The sequence below is a fragment of the Podarcis bocagei genome (assembly GCF_964188305.1).
Source record: "Podarcis bocagei genome assembly, chromosome: 4".
NCBI lineage: Eukaryota > Metazoa > Chordata > Lepidosauria > Squamata > Lacertidae > Podarcis > Podarcis bocagei.
In genome coordinates this window covers 67,167,466-67,184,324 of record NC_138128.1, presented here as the reverse complement: position 1 = coordinate 67,184,324, position 16,859 = coordinate 67,167,466, and the positions used below count along the sequence as shown (strand labels likewise).

Genomic DNA, 16,859 nt, shown 5'->3' with positions numbered 1-16,859 from the left:
ATTATGCGCAGCCTTGATGGAGATTTTGGCCAAGGACAGCTAGAAAAGATCTAGATTCTCAGAGTGATTAACTTTGCCAATTTAAGTGCATGAACCCTCAGTCCTTTTTCAGAAGCTTACATCCACATGCAGCATCCTAAAATAATTAGTTTTATTTTCAAGAGGTTTATGGCTCCAGTCGAACACAGAGAAGACCACTGAAGAAAACTAGGCTAAAGTGCTCTTCATTGTGCTGGACTGTGGTCTTGTTCCAGAACATTCTGCAACAAGCTCAACCAAGTAATCAGAGCAACTGAAACTTGACAATAAAATAATATAATATTCTCTGTGCTGAGCCTTCTCTGAGCACAGTGACCTGTGAGATGTTTTTAACCTACTCTTTTCTTGGGAGTATCTTGCAAGAACATAAACCTCGATCTAAGGGGTGTGGGGAGTTTTGTGAATGGTGTGAATTCTGCAGCCCTTTCCTATCGGTCCCGTAACTTTCAAACAAGTTGGGACATCTTCATATCAATACGTACACAAAGGGCAGAGACTTGTTATAAAGTAATCATTGCTGGGAAATATCATGACCTTTCGGAGAGATAAGTGAAACCGTGGGTTGCAGCATTTCCTGCCGAGCGAAATGCCTTGGCCTCAGTTTATGAAGTGTTTGCGACTATTTTTAAGCACTGCAGAAACTTAGCAATTTGTTATAGTGAGTGCTCTCGCTGCGTGGCTTGCAAGAAGGATTAAGCAAGGTGATAGTCTCATGAGCCAGCTGCTGGATAGGAATCTGCAGTGCTTTCAAGTTTCATAGCAATCTTTCAGAATGAAGAATCCAGGCATTGCAGAAGATGATCACTGAAGTGTATGCTCATGCTTCTTCTTCCTCTTCCTCTTCTTCTTCTTCTTGAAGAGCTAACTGCAGTTTTTATGCTTCAGCTCCCTCCCTCCCTCCTAATGAAATCGAGTTCGAAATGCTAGTTCTTAGCATGCTTGCGAGTAAGTGCATTTAAGCATCTGTACATTTAAGCACTGTTGTCTCTCTTTTGGCTTCATTTATTTAAAAAGCGGGGAGAGGAAGAGATACAGATTTGTACAGGTATAATTTAATACCAGAAGACATGTGCAGAAGAAACTAATGTGACACACCAGATCTGGAAAGAGTGGTTTTCTTTTCTCACTTTCAAGCTACCAAGGGAAAAGGGAACAGCCCCTACACAGTTATTTAAAGGAGGATGCTGACAAATTATTGTTGCTACTGCAACCCCTCAGAGATCAAGCAGAATGGCACGTCCTCCTTCTATCTACAACAACAAGGTATCACATAAGTGTATCCCAAGGTTACTTGGACCCAGTCGTTGTGGCCTGTTTATTATCTAGGACTCTCTCTGCTGAGGCCAACAGCGAAAAGTAGCTGAAATGTGGCCTGATTTAAGAGAAGCATGACTAAGAGATACGGCTTGCGTAAAGTTACCTCAGGCAGCTGCATAACACAGAGCTCTGTTTGGAACAACATGAAACAGAAAACAGCAATATATGCTGTGGCTGTCTCCCTTTCTCAATAAGGATACGCTCCTGTCTCCATCCTTCAAATGGCTTTCTTTCTGGCCATAAATGGCCCATTTTGGAATAACCAGTAAACTGCTCCTTCAGGTTACAGACTCTGCTAACCCAGAAATATTGCCTCAGGTTAAGAACTTTGCTTCAGGATGAGAACGGAAATTGTGCTCCAGCGGCACGGCAGCAGCAGGAGGCCCCATTAGCTAAAGTGGTGCTTCAGGCTAAGAACAGTTTCAGGTTAAGAACGGACCTCCGGAACGAAATAAGTACTTAACCCAAGGTACCACTGTCGTATCATATCACTATGAGCAGTCTTTGGCTTCCTCCAAAGAATCCTGGGGACTGTAGTTTGTTAAGGGCGCTGAGAGCTGTTATGTGATTCCCCTATTCCCCTCACAGAGCTACAATTCCCAGAGAGGTTTAAAAATCAATCCCTCTTCACAGGAAACTCTGGGAATTGTAGCTCTGGCAGGGGAATAGGGGTCTCATAGCTATCCATCTCCTGCCATCCTAATATTGACTCTGGTTTGGGGAAGGTTTGCTTTCTAACTGCTGAGAAGACAGCGTGTCTGAACAAAAATACGTGCACTGTCTCACTCAGACACAATGTCCAGTTCACAGGAGTTGCAAAACTACTGTGTGTACCCGTTTTCAAGTACTGGTACTTTGCTTACTGTGGCAAACCCTCACCATGATCAACTCCCACCCGGAAACCTATGTCCCCACTGTGGAAGGATGTGTGGATCCAGAATTGGCCTCCACAGTCACTTACAGACTCATTGTTAAAACCGTGTTTATGGAAGACAATCTTACTCGGCTACGAGTGAACACCAAAGAGAGAGAGACGCTTGGGCAGCAATTTTCATTCTCTCGTGCACACGCCCTTTGTGGTATTAGAAAAAAAATCAAGTAAGCTTTTGATAATCTGTTTGTATAGCAGCTAATACATAAAGATAGATACTGCACATGGTTTCAAAAAAATAGAGAGATTATGCAAACTCATAAGACATTTCTGTGGCAATCACTAATTAGTCAAGCTGATTATGGACGCAACCTCGTGCAGAGGCCATTTCTACATTTCCTTCATAGGCAGTTCATTCCCAAAAGGCCAACAGGGCTCTGGATTGTGTGTCATCTTTCTTTGAGTTGTCTCTGATGCAATTCTTTGCTAGTTACTGTTCTAACATCAACAACTGCCTTTCACTAGACATGAAATATGCCTCTTCTGGGCACTGCCTGTTCCTCAGGACAGAAATACAAAAATGGAGTCACCAACAAGCAACAAGCAACCAGAAACTGTTCAAACTGGGAAGGGCTAAAATAGCTCAAGAGGTGACCCAAAACAGGTCGACTCACAGGAAGGGATGGAGGGAGGAATTTGATTCCTAAAAAATGACCAAGGCCTACATTTCCCTGGAGTTAATGCCTTGTGAAAGCGGGATGTATTGTACGGCCTGTATTCATGTGCCCTTAGAGAATACCATGTTTGTTTTGTAATTTTGCATGGTTTGTCATTCTGAAGAGTTCCCATAAAGTGGCCTATGACTTGTCAGGGCTCGTTTACCAGATTTGGCTCCCCACAATGCTCAGCATTTGCTGCCTTTTCTGTCAACACTCAGAAATTCCGGACCTGAATTACAGTGATACCTCAGGTTAAGTACTTAATTCGTTCTGGAGGTCCGTACTTAACCTGAAACTGTTCTTAACCTGAAGCACCACTTTGGCTAATGGGGCCTCCTGCTGCCGCTGCGCCACCTGAGCACGATTTCTGTTCTTATCATGAAGCAAAGTTCTTAACCTGAAGCAATATTTATGGGCTAGTAGGGTCCGTAACCTGAAGCGTACCGTATTTTTTGCTCTATAAGACTCACTTTTCCCCTCCTAAAAAGTAAGGGGAAATGTGTGTGCGTCTTATGGAGCGAATACAGGCTGCACAGCTATCCCAGAAGCCAGAACAGCAAGAGGGATTGCTGCTTTTTCGCTGCGTAGCGATCCCTCTTGCTGTTCTGGCTTCTGAGATTCAGAATATTTTTTTTCTTGTTTTCCTCCTCCAAAAACTAGGTGCGTCTTGTGGTCTGGTGCATCTTATAGAGCGAAAAATATGGTATGTAACCCGAGGTACCACTGTACTCCCAAGAGAAGGGACGCAGAAGAAGGGGAAACATTATTCAGACACAGCACTTTCATGCTGCCGCAAGGGCACGATGGAAGAGGGTGGACAAACACCCTGTCCCTTCAACAAACAAATAAATCAGGTTATGGCTCTGGTACGCATGCAACGGCATTGCTCCAAGGGCCAATTCACACACTGCCCCAGTCTGCATTTTCTAACAAAAGAGTGTGAAAGCAATTCTCAGGATGCTGCCTCCATGCACATATTTCACATGTCAAGGTCTACATTTGATTAGAGTGGTGGTTCTCAAGCTTTTTTCCCCTCTGGGCCACACTTTCAGAATAAAAATTTGCTCCCACTTCGCTGATTTTTTAATTGATACACTGGAAAACAAAAAGGAAACAACTTCTAGCAGTCTTTGATCTGTAACACAGAACACAGGTATTTTATACTAAGATCAAGGGACAGTCAGAAAGCATAAAAGAATGCAGCTACATAATAACATGAATCATTCCCCAAATACAAATGAATCTCTTACATATGTACCTCAAGTAGGTATGCAAAATCAGTGAGAGGTGTGAGCTTGTAATATCATATGATGCTCTTGCTCTCGTTTTGAAAATTTATCTATCCATATTCTGCACACACAAAAACTTTGATACTATACTACCCTGAAATGTTTAAACATTTCTTTGATTGTCCTTGAATCTTCCTGCCACGCTTGTCATCCTCTCCTGCCACATCAGTGTGGTGCACAACACCCTTTGAGAACCACTGGATTAAAGCAACAGCTGTAGGGAAAGTTTTTCTTCTCCTCCCCCCCCCCCCCCGCACACCACCATCCCTGCACGCACACACACCCAAAACCTGGCTGATATTTGTAATTTTCCCCATAGGGAAAACTAGCAGCTTCAGAGACTGGAAAGTTATTTTGGATTGAGGAAATGGCACAGTGAGAAAGAGTGAAACATAATACGCCTTCTCCCAAAACACCCTGGCCTCAGCCAAATGCAAACACTTCTTATTTAGGGTGGCCATTTATGAATTGCCCCCCCCCCCAAAAAAAGAGGATGATATTTGCATCTGCTAACTTACGCATATACACAACATTTTAGAAACAGCTACTATAATGCAAATGGAAACATAATCCACCTCATCATAATAAGGAAGACTGCTACCTGTTGTACAGGTGCAAACTAGTGGTGGTCAGCATCAAGGACCCTCCTCTTGCCTCTTATGGTGCTTTATCTCTAAACTGGATTTGGACCAAGTTACCCTTCAGACAAATACAGAGGACAATTCTCTGGGTGAAGGACACAGAACCACCCTAAGCTTGGATCCTAGAACAATAGGCAGGTAGGATTCTAGAATGCAACAACTGATTGGCTTGCAGGAGAAGACCAAGCAGGCTCCAGGAGGAAGTTAATCAGCCTATTAGGCTGGTAGGATCGTAGGACACAACAACTGATTGGCCTGCAGGAGAAGACCAATCAGGCTACTGGAGGGAAGTAGAATCAGCCAATCAGATGGGACTCATTGTGTAAATAATGTAAAGTCGTACCTCGGGTTGAATGTGCTTCGGGTTGAGGGCATTCGAGTTGTGCTCCGCAGCAACCCGGAAGTAACAGAGTGCATTACTTCCGGGTTTTGCCACTTGCGCATGCGCAGACGCTCAAAATGACATCACGCGCATGTGAAGAAGCAGCGAAAAGTGACGCGTGTGTGCGCAGACATGCCATCACTAGTTACGTTTGCTTCTAGATGTGAACGGGGCTCCAGAACGGATCCCGTTCGTATCTAGAGGTACCGCTGTATATAAAAGCCTGCGTTTTGGGGGGAAATTCAATCACTGTTTTATAAGCTGCAATAAAGAGCATGAAACCACTGCAGGACTCTGAGTAAATTTCATCTTATCTGCTAAAAGCCTTGGAAAAGGTCAAAAGAACCAACCACTGGTCTCACCTGTGGTTCTGCCTTTAGGATGAACGGGGTCCAGAAACGCACTAACACATTTTTGTACCTGAAATTTTAGAAAATAAAATCTAGATGCCATTCTTCCATGTCAGTAAAGATCATAAACTAATTAGGTCAAGCTTGCCAAAGCAATAGAACAGCCTTTCTCAACCTCAGGTCCCCAGATGTTGTTGGACTACAATTCCCATCATCCCTAGCGAGCAGGACCAGTGGTCAGAGATGATGGGAGCTGTAGTCCAACAACATCTAGATGGGAACAACATTGGCAACCCCTGCACTAAAATAAGGCAGTGAAATCAGTGTGGTAGGTTTTTGTTCCCTTGCTTGTTTGCTGGTTGTTGTTTTTTTCCAGGCATTGTAAGTTTTGTGGGCTTACTTACAAGGCTGCAATAGTCTGTTGTTGCTTTTCTTTTTTCTGGACTCACAAATATATTAGATTTTATTTACTGCAGGAGTTGGCAGTCCTAGAGGCTTTGCGTTTGTTCACTGTATATACAAATTGACCGTGCTCACATGGTGTGCCCACCTATCACGTGAAACCTTTCAATCACATGTGGAAAGCTTCTTGGGGAACTAGCATCTAAATATAAGGGGATATGAGTTCAAGGGTCTTCTCCACACCCCGAAGCAAAAAGAACACTCTGGGCTCTGAGGTTACTACCAGATAAGGAATAAGAAGAATATCCCTGCCAACCTATAAGCAAGCAATCTGTGCAGCCTTAGAATGATTGATGCATCCATTCCAGATACCTAGAGGGCAATCTCTAACAGGCCTTTTAAAACTATTCACTGAACGCTGGAATGGTGCTACGATATGCAAAGCATGGACTTCCTTTTAGCGTCTCGGCCACCCCAGGGAAGATAATTCTAATAACAGGGATCTTAAATCCCACATCTGAATGATAAAACAGGCACATAAATGTTGACATGCTGATCCAAAGAGCCAGAAGTGGGTATATATTCAGGGACCTGTATTGTGAAAAATCGGAGCCCAGGGGTGGAAAAGACAAATTGTAGGCTGTCTTGCATCTGATATATGCCTTGTATGCCTCTAGCAAGACAGCCAAATTACCTAGCGATGCTTTAATAAAATATACGGCCACATTAGACTATTGCCCCTCCCCCCCACCCAGCCCTTCAGTATTCTTTCAGTTGCTATGCGCTGAAGTTCTTCCTCAATAAGCTACATATTACGCAAATATATTCGGCGCCATTCTTCCCTCTTTAGTAAATAAGGCCCCTTTGCTTTTTACGTATCAGCAAATGGCTTCACTTGGGAACATAGGTGCTAACTATGCAGGGCCCTGGGTGCCCAGGCACCTACAAATTTTGAACGAAGGGGCTGCCCCCCCCCCAAAGGTTCTATGCCACAGGACCTGCTGACATCACAAGTGCATGTCGCGGTGACATCAGCACACACCGGGCACCCACAGTTGCGGGGGGCAAGGCAGAACACCTGCTTGGGAAGCATTATGATCCTTCAAAAAGAAAAGCTTTGCAAAACCCAAAGTCAAGATCCAAATCTGCAAAACCCAACCATGTGCATGTTTACTCAGAAGTAAGCCCTCATCTACAGCATGGTTAGGGAACCTAGATTCACAACATTCGGCTGAACTTCTAAGTCAGGGTTTGCCAACCTAGTGCCCTCCAGATGTTTTGGACTATAGCTCCCATCAGCCCCAGCTGGCATGGTGGCCGTGCCAACTGGGGTTAATGGGAGTTGTAGCTAGGGATGGGAGGGTATCAATTATGTTTGCATTTTAATCAGAAAATACAAGCCGTCACATTTCTCAAACCAATGCACAAAACAACCGCACCACTGTCCTCCAAAATTTGCACTTCTCCATATTTTATGTTGCAGTTCTCCAATCAAACATTGTGTACAAAAAAGATTGCCTCTGTTGGAAGAAAGAGTACATAAAAATATTTTCCTGGAAAATAAAATACCCGTATTTTTCGCTCTATAAGACGCACCAGACCACAAGACGCACCTAGTTTTTGGAGGAGGAAAACAAGAAAAAAAATATTCTGAATCTCAGAAGCCAGAACAGCAAGAGGGATCGCTGCGCAGTGAAAACAGCAATCCCTCTTGCTATTCTGGCTACTGGGATAGGTGTGCAGCCTGCACTCGCTCCATAAGACACACACACATTTCCCCTTACTTTTTAGGAGGGGAAAAGTGAGTCATACAGAGCAAAAAATGTGATAATTGAGGAGAACTGATGGAGCAAAAAAGGTACATATTGGTCCAAACTGCATACAAAAAAATGTGTACGTATTAGGAGAAATTCACACCAAAACTGTTGATGAATCTTCTTTTGTTAAAAGAAAAACTCAACTTGATGTGAAAATGTGGAAAACTGAATTTCAGACTGGGAAATGGGATCCTGAGAAAGAAACGAAAACTGACAGATTCATTTATATCCATCCACAAATTTCAATACCTCAAAGACCATCTCCCCACATACAAACTGACTCAAACCCTGCGATCATCATTTGAGGCCCTTTTTCATGTTCCCCTTTATAAGAGTCCTGGAGGGTGGCAACATGAGAATGGGCCTTTTCTGCTGTGGTTCCCCATTTGCAGTATGCTTTCCCCAGAGAAGCTCACCTGGCGCCTTCATTATGTATCCTTAGGAGGCAGGCAAAAACATTTCTCTATAACCAGACCTTTTGCTGATTAAACCTTTTATGGCCTTTTAAATATGCTTGTGGGAAGAGGGTTATTGGTTTGCTTTATGTTTTATTTCGCCTTCACATTTTGTATTATGTTGTGAACCACCCTGTGAAGGGCAGCATACAAACTTAATACTTAATAAATAATTTGTAAAAGCATCTGGGTTGGCAAAGGCTGATCTGCGCATTAGCACAAAGTTGTCACTTATGTGAGACACAAGCTTTGTAAGCAAGCAAACTATGGTTATTTATACAGCACCATCCATCTGCTATGTACATAAATTGCTCTGTACTATTGAATTTCACATACACCCCCCCAAAAAATGTCCCATTTGTTTCGGGGGCAGTAGGAGAGGTAAGAGGGATAAATGTTGAGTTTATTCTCTCCTGTTCCCAGTTGCCCTTTTTGTTATGACTTCCAAGTGCAATTAATCAGAAGGGTGATCTTTTCAGGTGGATGCACACGCGATCTCTTTGCTGGGGTGTGGGGGTAGGTCAAGTGGAAGTGCAAGGAAATGGGCGGCAGCCAGACATAGCAGAAAACGTTCCAAAGTGATGTTGTGAATGGAGCCGGCAAAGTACGTCTGTGTGTCACGACAGGCGAGGGAAGAGAAGCCCCAGATTAAACATGTACTTTGTTTGTATTTTCTTCTTCCTGCCTCGCTAACAGCTGCCTCTTGCTCTCCAGCAGATGTATAAGCCACAAGAGGCCATGGGTGCCTTTGGTCCAAGTATATGCTGTTGTTGCCGCTTTTATAAAGAAAAACAGAAAACAGGATACCCATGAACAGGAGTTATATTTCAGAATAGCTATGGTTTGAAATGAACAGCTTCACGTTCCATTTTTTCCCCCCACCAGTCAGTATGTAAATTCAGATTTGCTTTGAAGACTGAAAAATGTGGGGTGCCAAAGGGGAAGCATGGTTTGGCTCTGCCCTATGAAAACCCCCAGTGCATAGGCAGTGCTATGGGGCCACATCAACCCTTCACTGGTTATGTGAAATGTTTCCAACTTTTGCATTCACTGGATTCAAATCATGCATCTATAAAGTGCACTTTAATCAATCTTTTAAATCCATCAGTGTAATTAAAACAGTTAATTAATAGGCAAGCAACATTTAGTCCATCAATCAATTTTTGATAATTACTAAGGTGTCTCGGTCAGCAGAGGCATACCTAAGGGTTGGTGAAACAGGCCCAGGAGGTCACAAAAATCACCTGTCAGACTATGGAGAATAATAATAATAATAATAATAATAATAATAATAATAATAATAATAATTTATACTCCACCCATCTGGCTGGGTTTCCCCAGCCACTCTGGGTGGCTTCCAACAAAACATTTAAAACACAATAAAACATTAAACATTAAAAACTTCCCTAAACATGGCTACCTTCAGATGTCTTCTAAAAGTCAGATAGTTGTTTACTTCCTTGACATCTGATGGGAGGGCATTCCACAGGACAGGCGCCACTACCAAGAAGGCCCTCTGCGTGGTTCCTTATAACTTCACTTCTTGTAGTGATGGAACCACCAGAAGGACCTCAGTGTCCTGGCTGAACAATGGGGGTGGAGACACTCCTTCAGGTATACTGGGCTGAGGCCGTTTGTGGCAAGATCCAATGGGGGAGAAGCTTCCCGTCCTTCTTGCACTGTGCCGCAAAAGCATGCACTTTTTTGCCCTTCCTCCAAAGGAAAGCAAAGCAATACATTTGGCATCAGCTTGGATGCAGGAGTTGCCTGAAGGAGGCGTACAAGACACCATCCAACTGTCTTAGGGACTCCACTCCAGATTTGTGTATGGTTCACTCCGTAGCCTTTTCTTCCAGCAAGGCAACAGAGGTTTATGATCAGAGTTTTCCTTCCTTGGAGGGCTTGATTACAAGAGTTTGAACTATCATGAAGGGAATAGGTTGTACAGCATATGCATGACACACGCAGAACCCATGCAACAAGACCCCACACAAATGCACCCAAAGCAACTCACAGTGCAAGACCTTGCTAGACTGGGGTTGGGGTGGCCAGTCTGTGGCTGGTGGACCACAACTGGCCTACTTCATCCCATCCCCATCCAAGGAAGCTGTAGAAGCACACATGTTGGGAGGGCGGCTCCAAGGTTCTGCCCTACTACAGCAGCCGCTATTGGCACAACCTGCTGCTTGTCAAGCAGCTGCAGTTTGATTGGCCATGGAGACTATTGCTGTGTAGCAAACTCAAGCTCCTTTGGCAGCAGAATATATTTTCTGTCTGTCTCATACTCCATTCTCACCGGATCCTGCCACGCCCCACCCCGCCCCCTGCCCCCAGCCCCCTATTCCCAAAACTCTGACTGACCTGCTTTCTAGTTCATTCTCATTTTCCAGAGAACTGCATGCAACAACATGCTGTCTGGAATTCTGGCGGTTGTTTGCTTTGTCTGCGATTCTTCAGACATCATCTTCCAAAACCTGAAACGGGCTGGGGGCCTCGAGGTCATGTGGAATTTCCTTTAGGCTTTTCTTAATCCTGAGATTGGCTCTAGCCCAGGACTCTGTGGCCTGAGCCCCACTGAAAGTAGTGAGGAAAATTTGACCACCTGTGCACTGGAGTAAACAAACCACAGGGGATTCGTTTCTCCAGAATTACTCTTCTTTCGTGGAAGCAATTTTTATTTACGCAAGACAAAAAGTAATTGCACTGTCAGCAATATGACATGCTCATTCCTTTCTACTTAATTAGGAGATGCTCTGTAGGTTTGCAGCTGAAGCCCAAGCTCTAGTTCAGCACAATAAAATTAAAAAGCCACTTTCCCCACTACCGCTGTCCATGGCTTCGGCACAACAATATTTTGTTAGATTAAAAGATAAACAAAAAAGCTGTTCTGACAATTGATAGGGGCTGCAGGATTGCACCCGTAAGCAGCGCCTTCCAGTGTGTCCACTGGCCAGTGGCTGTACCCTCAGCAGCTTGGCTTCAGCATGAAAGAGGGAATGTTCATGTAGAGATTTATGTGCTCAAAGCTTCTCCGTGGGACTGAGAAGGATCTGCGTACAGCTAACCTAATACTGAATGAGTTTAAAGTTTATCTCATTCATATTGATGTCAATTCCACTGAATTCAGTCCAGATGAGCATTCACATACTGGGGAGAACAAGCATATAGAATTCTTCCGGGGTTCCACCTGTCCTGGTTTTTCTAAAGCAGCAAATACCCGCCTGCTATCCAAATCTGTTGTTCTCCCTGACTTTGCCTTCTTCCTCATGGCCAACATTTAGACTAAGCTCCTTTCCATCTCTTTCACTTAGGAAATAAAAACATACACATTGATTCAAATAAATAAATAAATAAATAAATAAATAAATATGACTAATGCACAATCACAATATGGCTACCCACCCTCCAATCCATGTGTGTGTGTGCATGCACAGAATAGTACTAGATTAGGCCTAAGAGTAAGTACAGTGGTACCTCGGGTTACATACACTTCAGGTTACATACGCTTCAGGTTACAGACTCCGCTAACCCAGAAATATTACCTCGGGTTAAGAACTTTGCTTCAGGATGAGAACAGAAATCGTGCTCTACAGCAGGAGTCCCCATTAGCTAAAGTGGTACCTCAGGTTAAGAACAGTTTCAGGTTAAGAACGGACCTCCAGAACGAATTAAGTACTTAACCCGAGGTACCACTGTATAAGGCTAAATAATAAATCTGGATTATTATTATTTTTAATAGTACAAAATAGCTTTGGATCCAGAACCAGATATTTCAAGGACCGCTTCTTCCTCCATGAACTGGCTCATCAATTGCATTCCACCATCAAGGCAAGTGTGATTGGCAGGGGCCCTTTTAGTGCAGAGCCTTTTTGGTTGTGGCACCCTAACTATGAAGCCCTTTCTCAAGGGAGGTTTAACTGGCCCCTTCTCTGTTGTCCTTCAGGCAGTGGATCAAGACTTTTATTTTTCTTCCACCAGACTTGCAATGATTATTTGCTTATGGTTTCCTTTATCTCATTTAAAATGTGCTGTAAATGCTCTTTTTAATTGTTGCTGATATTTTATTTTTGTAAGCTATTGTGAGGGATTTTTCTATCGCCAAAATGTTGCAAGAGTAAAACCAAGCAAATCCTTACACTGGAAAGGAAGCAGTTCATGAGTCAACTGCAACAATTAGCCATTTACTATCAGCGAAGGGGAATAACCTAGAGACTTTTGCTTTGAAACATTCCTACACAGCATCCTAGTACTAAAAGGTAACCCAATGCACCCAGGATGATTTGTAAACAAGTGCAGGTGTCAAAGATTTAGTAGCTCTTTAGGGAGTGCCACATGTTGCCTTTGTATAAATGGAGAAATAGTTCTAACAGACGGCAGCCCCATGCAGAAGTAGGCAGGCTTAAGCCCAGTGATTTATTGGGCTTGGGAACACCTAACTGCATGATGGGGCTGACAGAAAGACCCTGTTTACTATAGCATTATGCCAAGTTGGGGGGCCAATAGGAGGCAGAGACAAGTAGAATCAACTAAAGGCTCACCCATACTGCGGTCTAAAGTGACTACTAAGCTTCCAAGACCTCCCTTAATTCTCCCTTAACTGCATGAGGTCCTCCTGCAAAGCACTGCCTTTGCCCACAATTCCCCCTTTCCTCATTCTGGATTTTCTCATACCAGGGATACTCCAGAAAGAAGTGGAAATCCAGATTGAGGGAGGGGAAAGTGTGAGAGGGCAGAGATTTGCAGGAGAACATCATATGGGCGACAGCAAATTAATGGAGGTATGGGAAGCTTGCTAGTCACATTAAACAGCAGTTTATTTGTTTGGCCTGACTTTTTACACAGTGTATCTGTTCTTTTACTTCTCAGGTATGAGGATAAACAAAGCAAAAGTGACCCCTGCTGGAATGGTTGTAGAACCTGCTCCAGTCAGACAATTTACTACTTCATTCAGTTTTTAGAGCCTTGCCGTAATGCACTGGTTAACTTCGCTCAAGGTCCCTCCATCAGTCTTGGCAACGCAGTATCACAAAGCTGTGATTAGTCCTCATGCCTCAATAGGGGCAACTTTTTAAAAAATGGGAAACGTAAAATGCACACAAGCTGCATCTCTAGCCATAATGTGAAGGGTGGGCTTTATTTAAAAGGTAGAAAAACGACTAGGCACACAGATGCCTTGGACCGAAGGTTTCCTGCTTCTGGAAACAGAACAAATACTGTACCACAGCAGCCTGGTTCCAAGCCTTGTTTTCTTCTAGATTAAATTCCTCCAGAATGATTACTCTCAATTCAGTTTCTCCCTAACAAAGGTGTCTCCACGTAAGAAACACGGATAAATGCAAATGTGTTACGGGTTTGGTTGCTCACCTCAAATGTTTCTGAGCAATTTCCTTCACAACTTACGCAGAAAACAAAGGTCAAGTGATCTTTAGAACAGCTATTGCTAAAACAGACCAGCCACCAGTCGACATAAAAGAATGGGGAGACGGGTGAGAAATCCACTCTCTCTCATCATTCTTAAAAAACCACATTGGTGAAATGTATATCAGAATGAAGGCCAGCAAGCAGAGTAAAGAATCTACTTCAAATCCCAAAATCCTCAGTATGGCAACACGTGTTTTTTTAATTAGGCCAACCAACATACCACAAAATAGTGATCAATTTTCTGAGTTCTTCAGAAAAGAACTCTCATCCTAAAGATGAAGCCTGCCATTATCCGAACTTAATCCACATTCCCGAGTGGATTAAGGAACAAACTCCTCTCTAACCCTCTCATGATATTCCTCCTCTACTCCGAATCGGAATTTCAGGGCATCTTCCCATCTGCACGCCGATCCACGCGGAAAAAGACGCGGCGTCTGAAGTGGTGACCTGATCTGCTGCTTCCCACACTGCAGCAGCCTCCTGAGGCGCTCGCACGTGTGAACGCACCCGCGGCCGTCCCGCCAGCAAGTTTTACAAACACACCCACCCACCCAGCGTCCCGAGCCTGAGCTGCTTCGACGCGAAGCCCCCTCCCCGGTTCCCTCGACGGCGCGCCGCCCGCTGCCCGCTCACCTGTCGATGCTGATCACGCAGAGGGTCATGATGGAGGCGGTGCAGCACATCACGTCCATGGCGATGAAGACATTGCAGAAGACGCTGCCGAAGATCCACTCGCCGCCGATGAGGTCGGTGACGCTGACGAAGGGCATGACGGCCACGGCCACCGACAGGTCGGCCAGCGCCAGCGACACGATGAGATAGTTGGAGGGCTGCCGGAGCTTCTTGACGAAGCAGACGGAGATGACCACCAGGCAGTTGCCGGCGATGGTCAGCAGGGTGATGAGCGACAGCGCGGCCCCGATGACCACTTTCTCCACGTTGCCGTAGCTCAGGATCTGCTCCCCGCACTGCGTGTCGTTGCCCACGTCCCCGAAGCCCGGGCTGGGGCTGCTGCTGCCGCTGCCGCTACCGACGCCGCTGCCGCTGCCCGCATGGCCGCTACCCCCGGGGCTGGCCGTGACCCCTTGCAAGAGCTTGCCGCCTATCCCTAAGCGGGGCGGATGCAGCGAGCCCGAAATCATCGCCGCCGCCGCGCCGCCGGAGCCCAGCTGGCGGGGAGCGTGGGGCGCGAAGCAGCGCCGCGGGCTGGAGACGAGCGGGCAGCTGCCGGCGCCGTGGACGTCGAGGACCATATTGAGGAGGGCTGCCCACCAAGCCAGCAGCAGCCAGCCCCCCGCATGGCCGCCTCTCCGCGCCGCCGCAGCGACTCCCAGCGCTCTGGCGGCGGCGGCGAGGGGCTCCGCCTGCCCGGGCAGGGAGCTCTCCCTCTGCCTCGGCGCCAGCCACCCCCGCCGCGCGCCCCCTCCCGGGCTGGGATCCCGCCGCCGCCACCAGCACGATCCCCGCGCAGGTCCCGCCGCTGCCCCGGCGCCGAGGGCTCTAGCATAGTCCGCTCGGATCCCGCTCGACGCCGAGGTCCGCCTCCGCAGGGGGCAGTGTGAGCCCCGACACAGCCCAGCCCATTGGCTCAGCCGCAGGCGGGACGCGACAGCCCCACACGATCCGTTCGAGGTCCGGCCGGGAAGTTTCGAGGCAGCGACGGCGCTACTACAGCCCTCTGCGCAAGCAGCCGCGTCCCTCGACTGAGAGCACCGTCGGAGGCGTGGTCGTGGCGCGCGCTCTGGCCCCAGGGGCAGGGCTCCGTCGAAGGCAGGGCTGCCTGCCTGCCCCCCACCCCTGAATAGATCTCGCGTGTCACCGACGTTGCACTCTGGGACACGCGCACCGACGGCACTGCGCTCCTGGCAACTCAGAGCGCCGTTCCGTCTCCGCGCCTGGTTCACGCGTTCGCGTTTCTGGATTCCACGAGGTGTATTTGCAGGCGCTGCGGGGTCTATTCGCATGCGGCTAGGTGGGGCCGACTGCTGAGAAGATGTGACGCGATGCAGATGTGAAGTGATCCTGTCTTGGTGTCCACCCCACCCCCACCCCTTCCCCGCATGATTCCAGGGCTTTGGATAGCAGGGCAGGCAGAAAACCAACAGGGTGTGCTTATTCACACCACTGAATCTCCTCCCCAGATATTAGGCAAGGGTAACAGAAGGTGTGAGTTCCAGTGAGTACTGAATTCTCCAGCCTTTTCCTTTAAAATTGCCCTCTGTGTGTGCCTAAATGGGCCAGCACCATCCCATTTTATTTTCTTCCAGCCTTCCGTACTTCCATTAATTCTCCGTTGTCCATATGAGGTTCTTCTCCAAATTACTTCCTCCCCTCACCTTCCCTTCCTTCAGTCCAGGTTTTCCCATCTCCTTTTCCGCATGTCCATGGAACACACAGAAATCCAGAATAAGGGAGAGAGAGAAAAATCCAGATTGTTTGCAGCAGTGGCGTAGCGTGGGTTGTCAGCACCCGGGGCAAGGCAAGTAATTTGTGCCCCCTAACCCGTGGATTTGCGCCCCCTAACCCTAACCCCCAGATGTTGCGCCCGGTGCGGCCGGCCCCCCCTGCACCCCCCACGCTATGCCACTGGTTTACAGGGAGACCGGACAGTGTTTGCTATTTAATGAGCACTCACCCTGAACATGCGGGTATGTGACTTAATCTCACCTGAAAATAGAAACTCTCTTAATTACCTTTGTGGTGATTCCGCTGCCTCAGCCCAGCACCCCAGTGGCGTAGCGTGGGTTGTCAGCACCCGGGGCAAGGCACGTAATTTGCGCCCCCTAACCCGTGGAGCGCGCCCCCCAGATGTTGCACCCGGTGCAGCCGGCCCCCCCTGAACCCCCCACATTACGCCACTGCAGCACCCCCACCTTCTCGCACCCCTGCCAGCGGCTGAAGACCAGGGTGCGAAGGAACTGGAAGTAAAGAACAATGAAGGCAGAGCAGTGCTGATTCACTGCAATAAGAAAAGGGAGAAATGGTGAGGCTATATTTGACAAGAGGCCTGCCGCTGGATGGACACAGCATTTTCAGAGGCGAAGCTGCTCACATTGTTTGGAGGGTGGGAGCAAGATGGCTCCATTTCAATTTAGGCCAGGTTCAGTGACCTCAAATAAAGAGTGTGGCGATCTTTCTTTTTTTATTTTAAGCCCA

At 46.6% G+C, this 16,859-nt stretch overlaps 1 protein-coding gene and 1 long non-coding RNA gene across 5 annotated transcripts in view; both read right to left on the bottom strand.

The window, feature by feature from the left end:
• Nucleotides 1-16,135, bottom strand: part of HTR7 (5-hydroxytryptamine receptor 7) — a 40,691-nt gene extending 24,556 nt beyond the window's left edge. For 3 of the 4 annotated variants that reach the window (XR_014006978.1, XM_081189616.1, XM_081189615.1), the window contains exon 1: nucleotides 14,337-16,135. Coding sequence is in view for 3 of the 4 variants with exons in the window: in XM_081189616.1 (XP_081045742.1) it covers nucleotides 14,337-15,667 (1,331 nt within the window). In the remaining variant the exon portion in view is untranslated. The remainder of the gene's footprint in view (nucleotides 1-14,336) is intronic. The other variant, XM_081189614.1, reaches the window with a different exon arrangement.
• Nucleotides 1-16,859, bottom strand: part of LOC308584807 — a 223,025-nt gene that overhangs the window by 115,811 nt on the left and 90,355 nt on the right. The gene's annotated exons all lie outside the window — the stretch shown is intronic.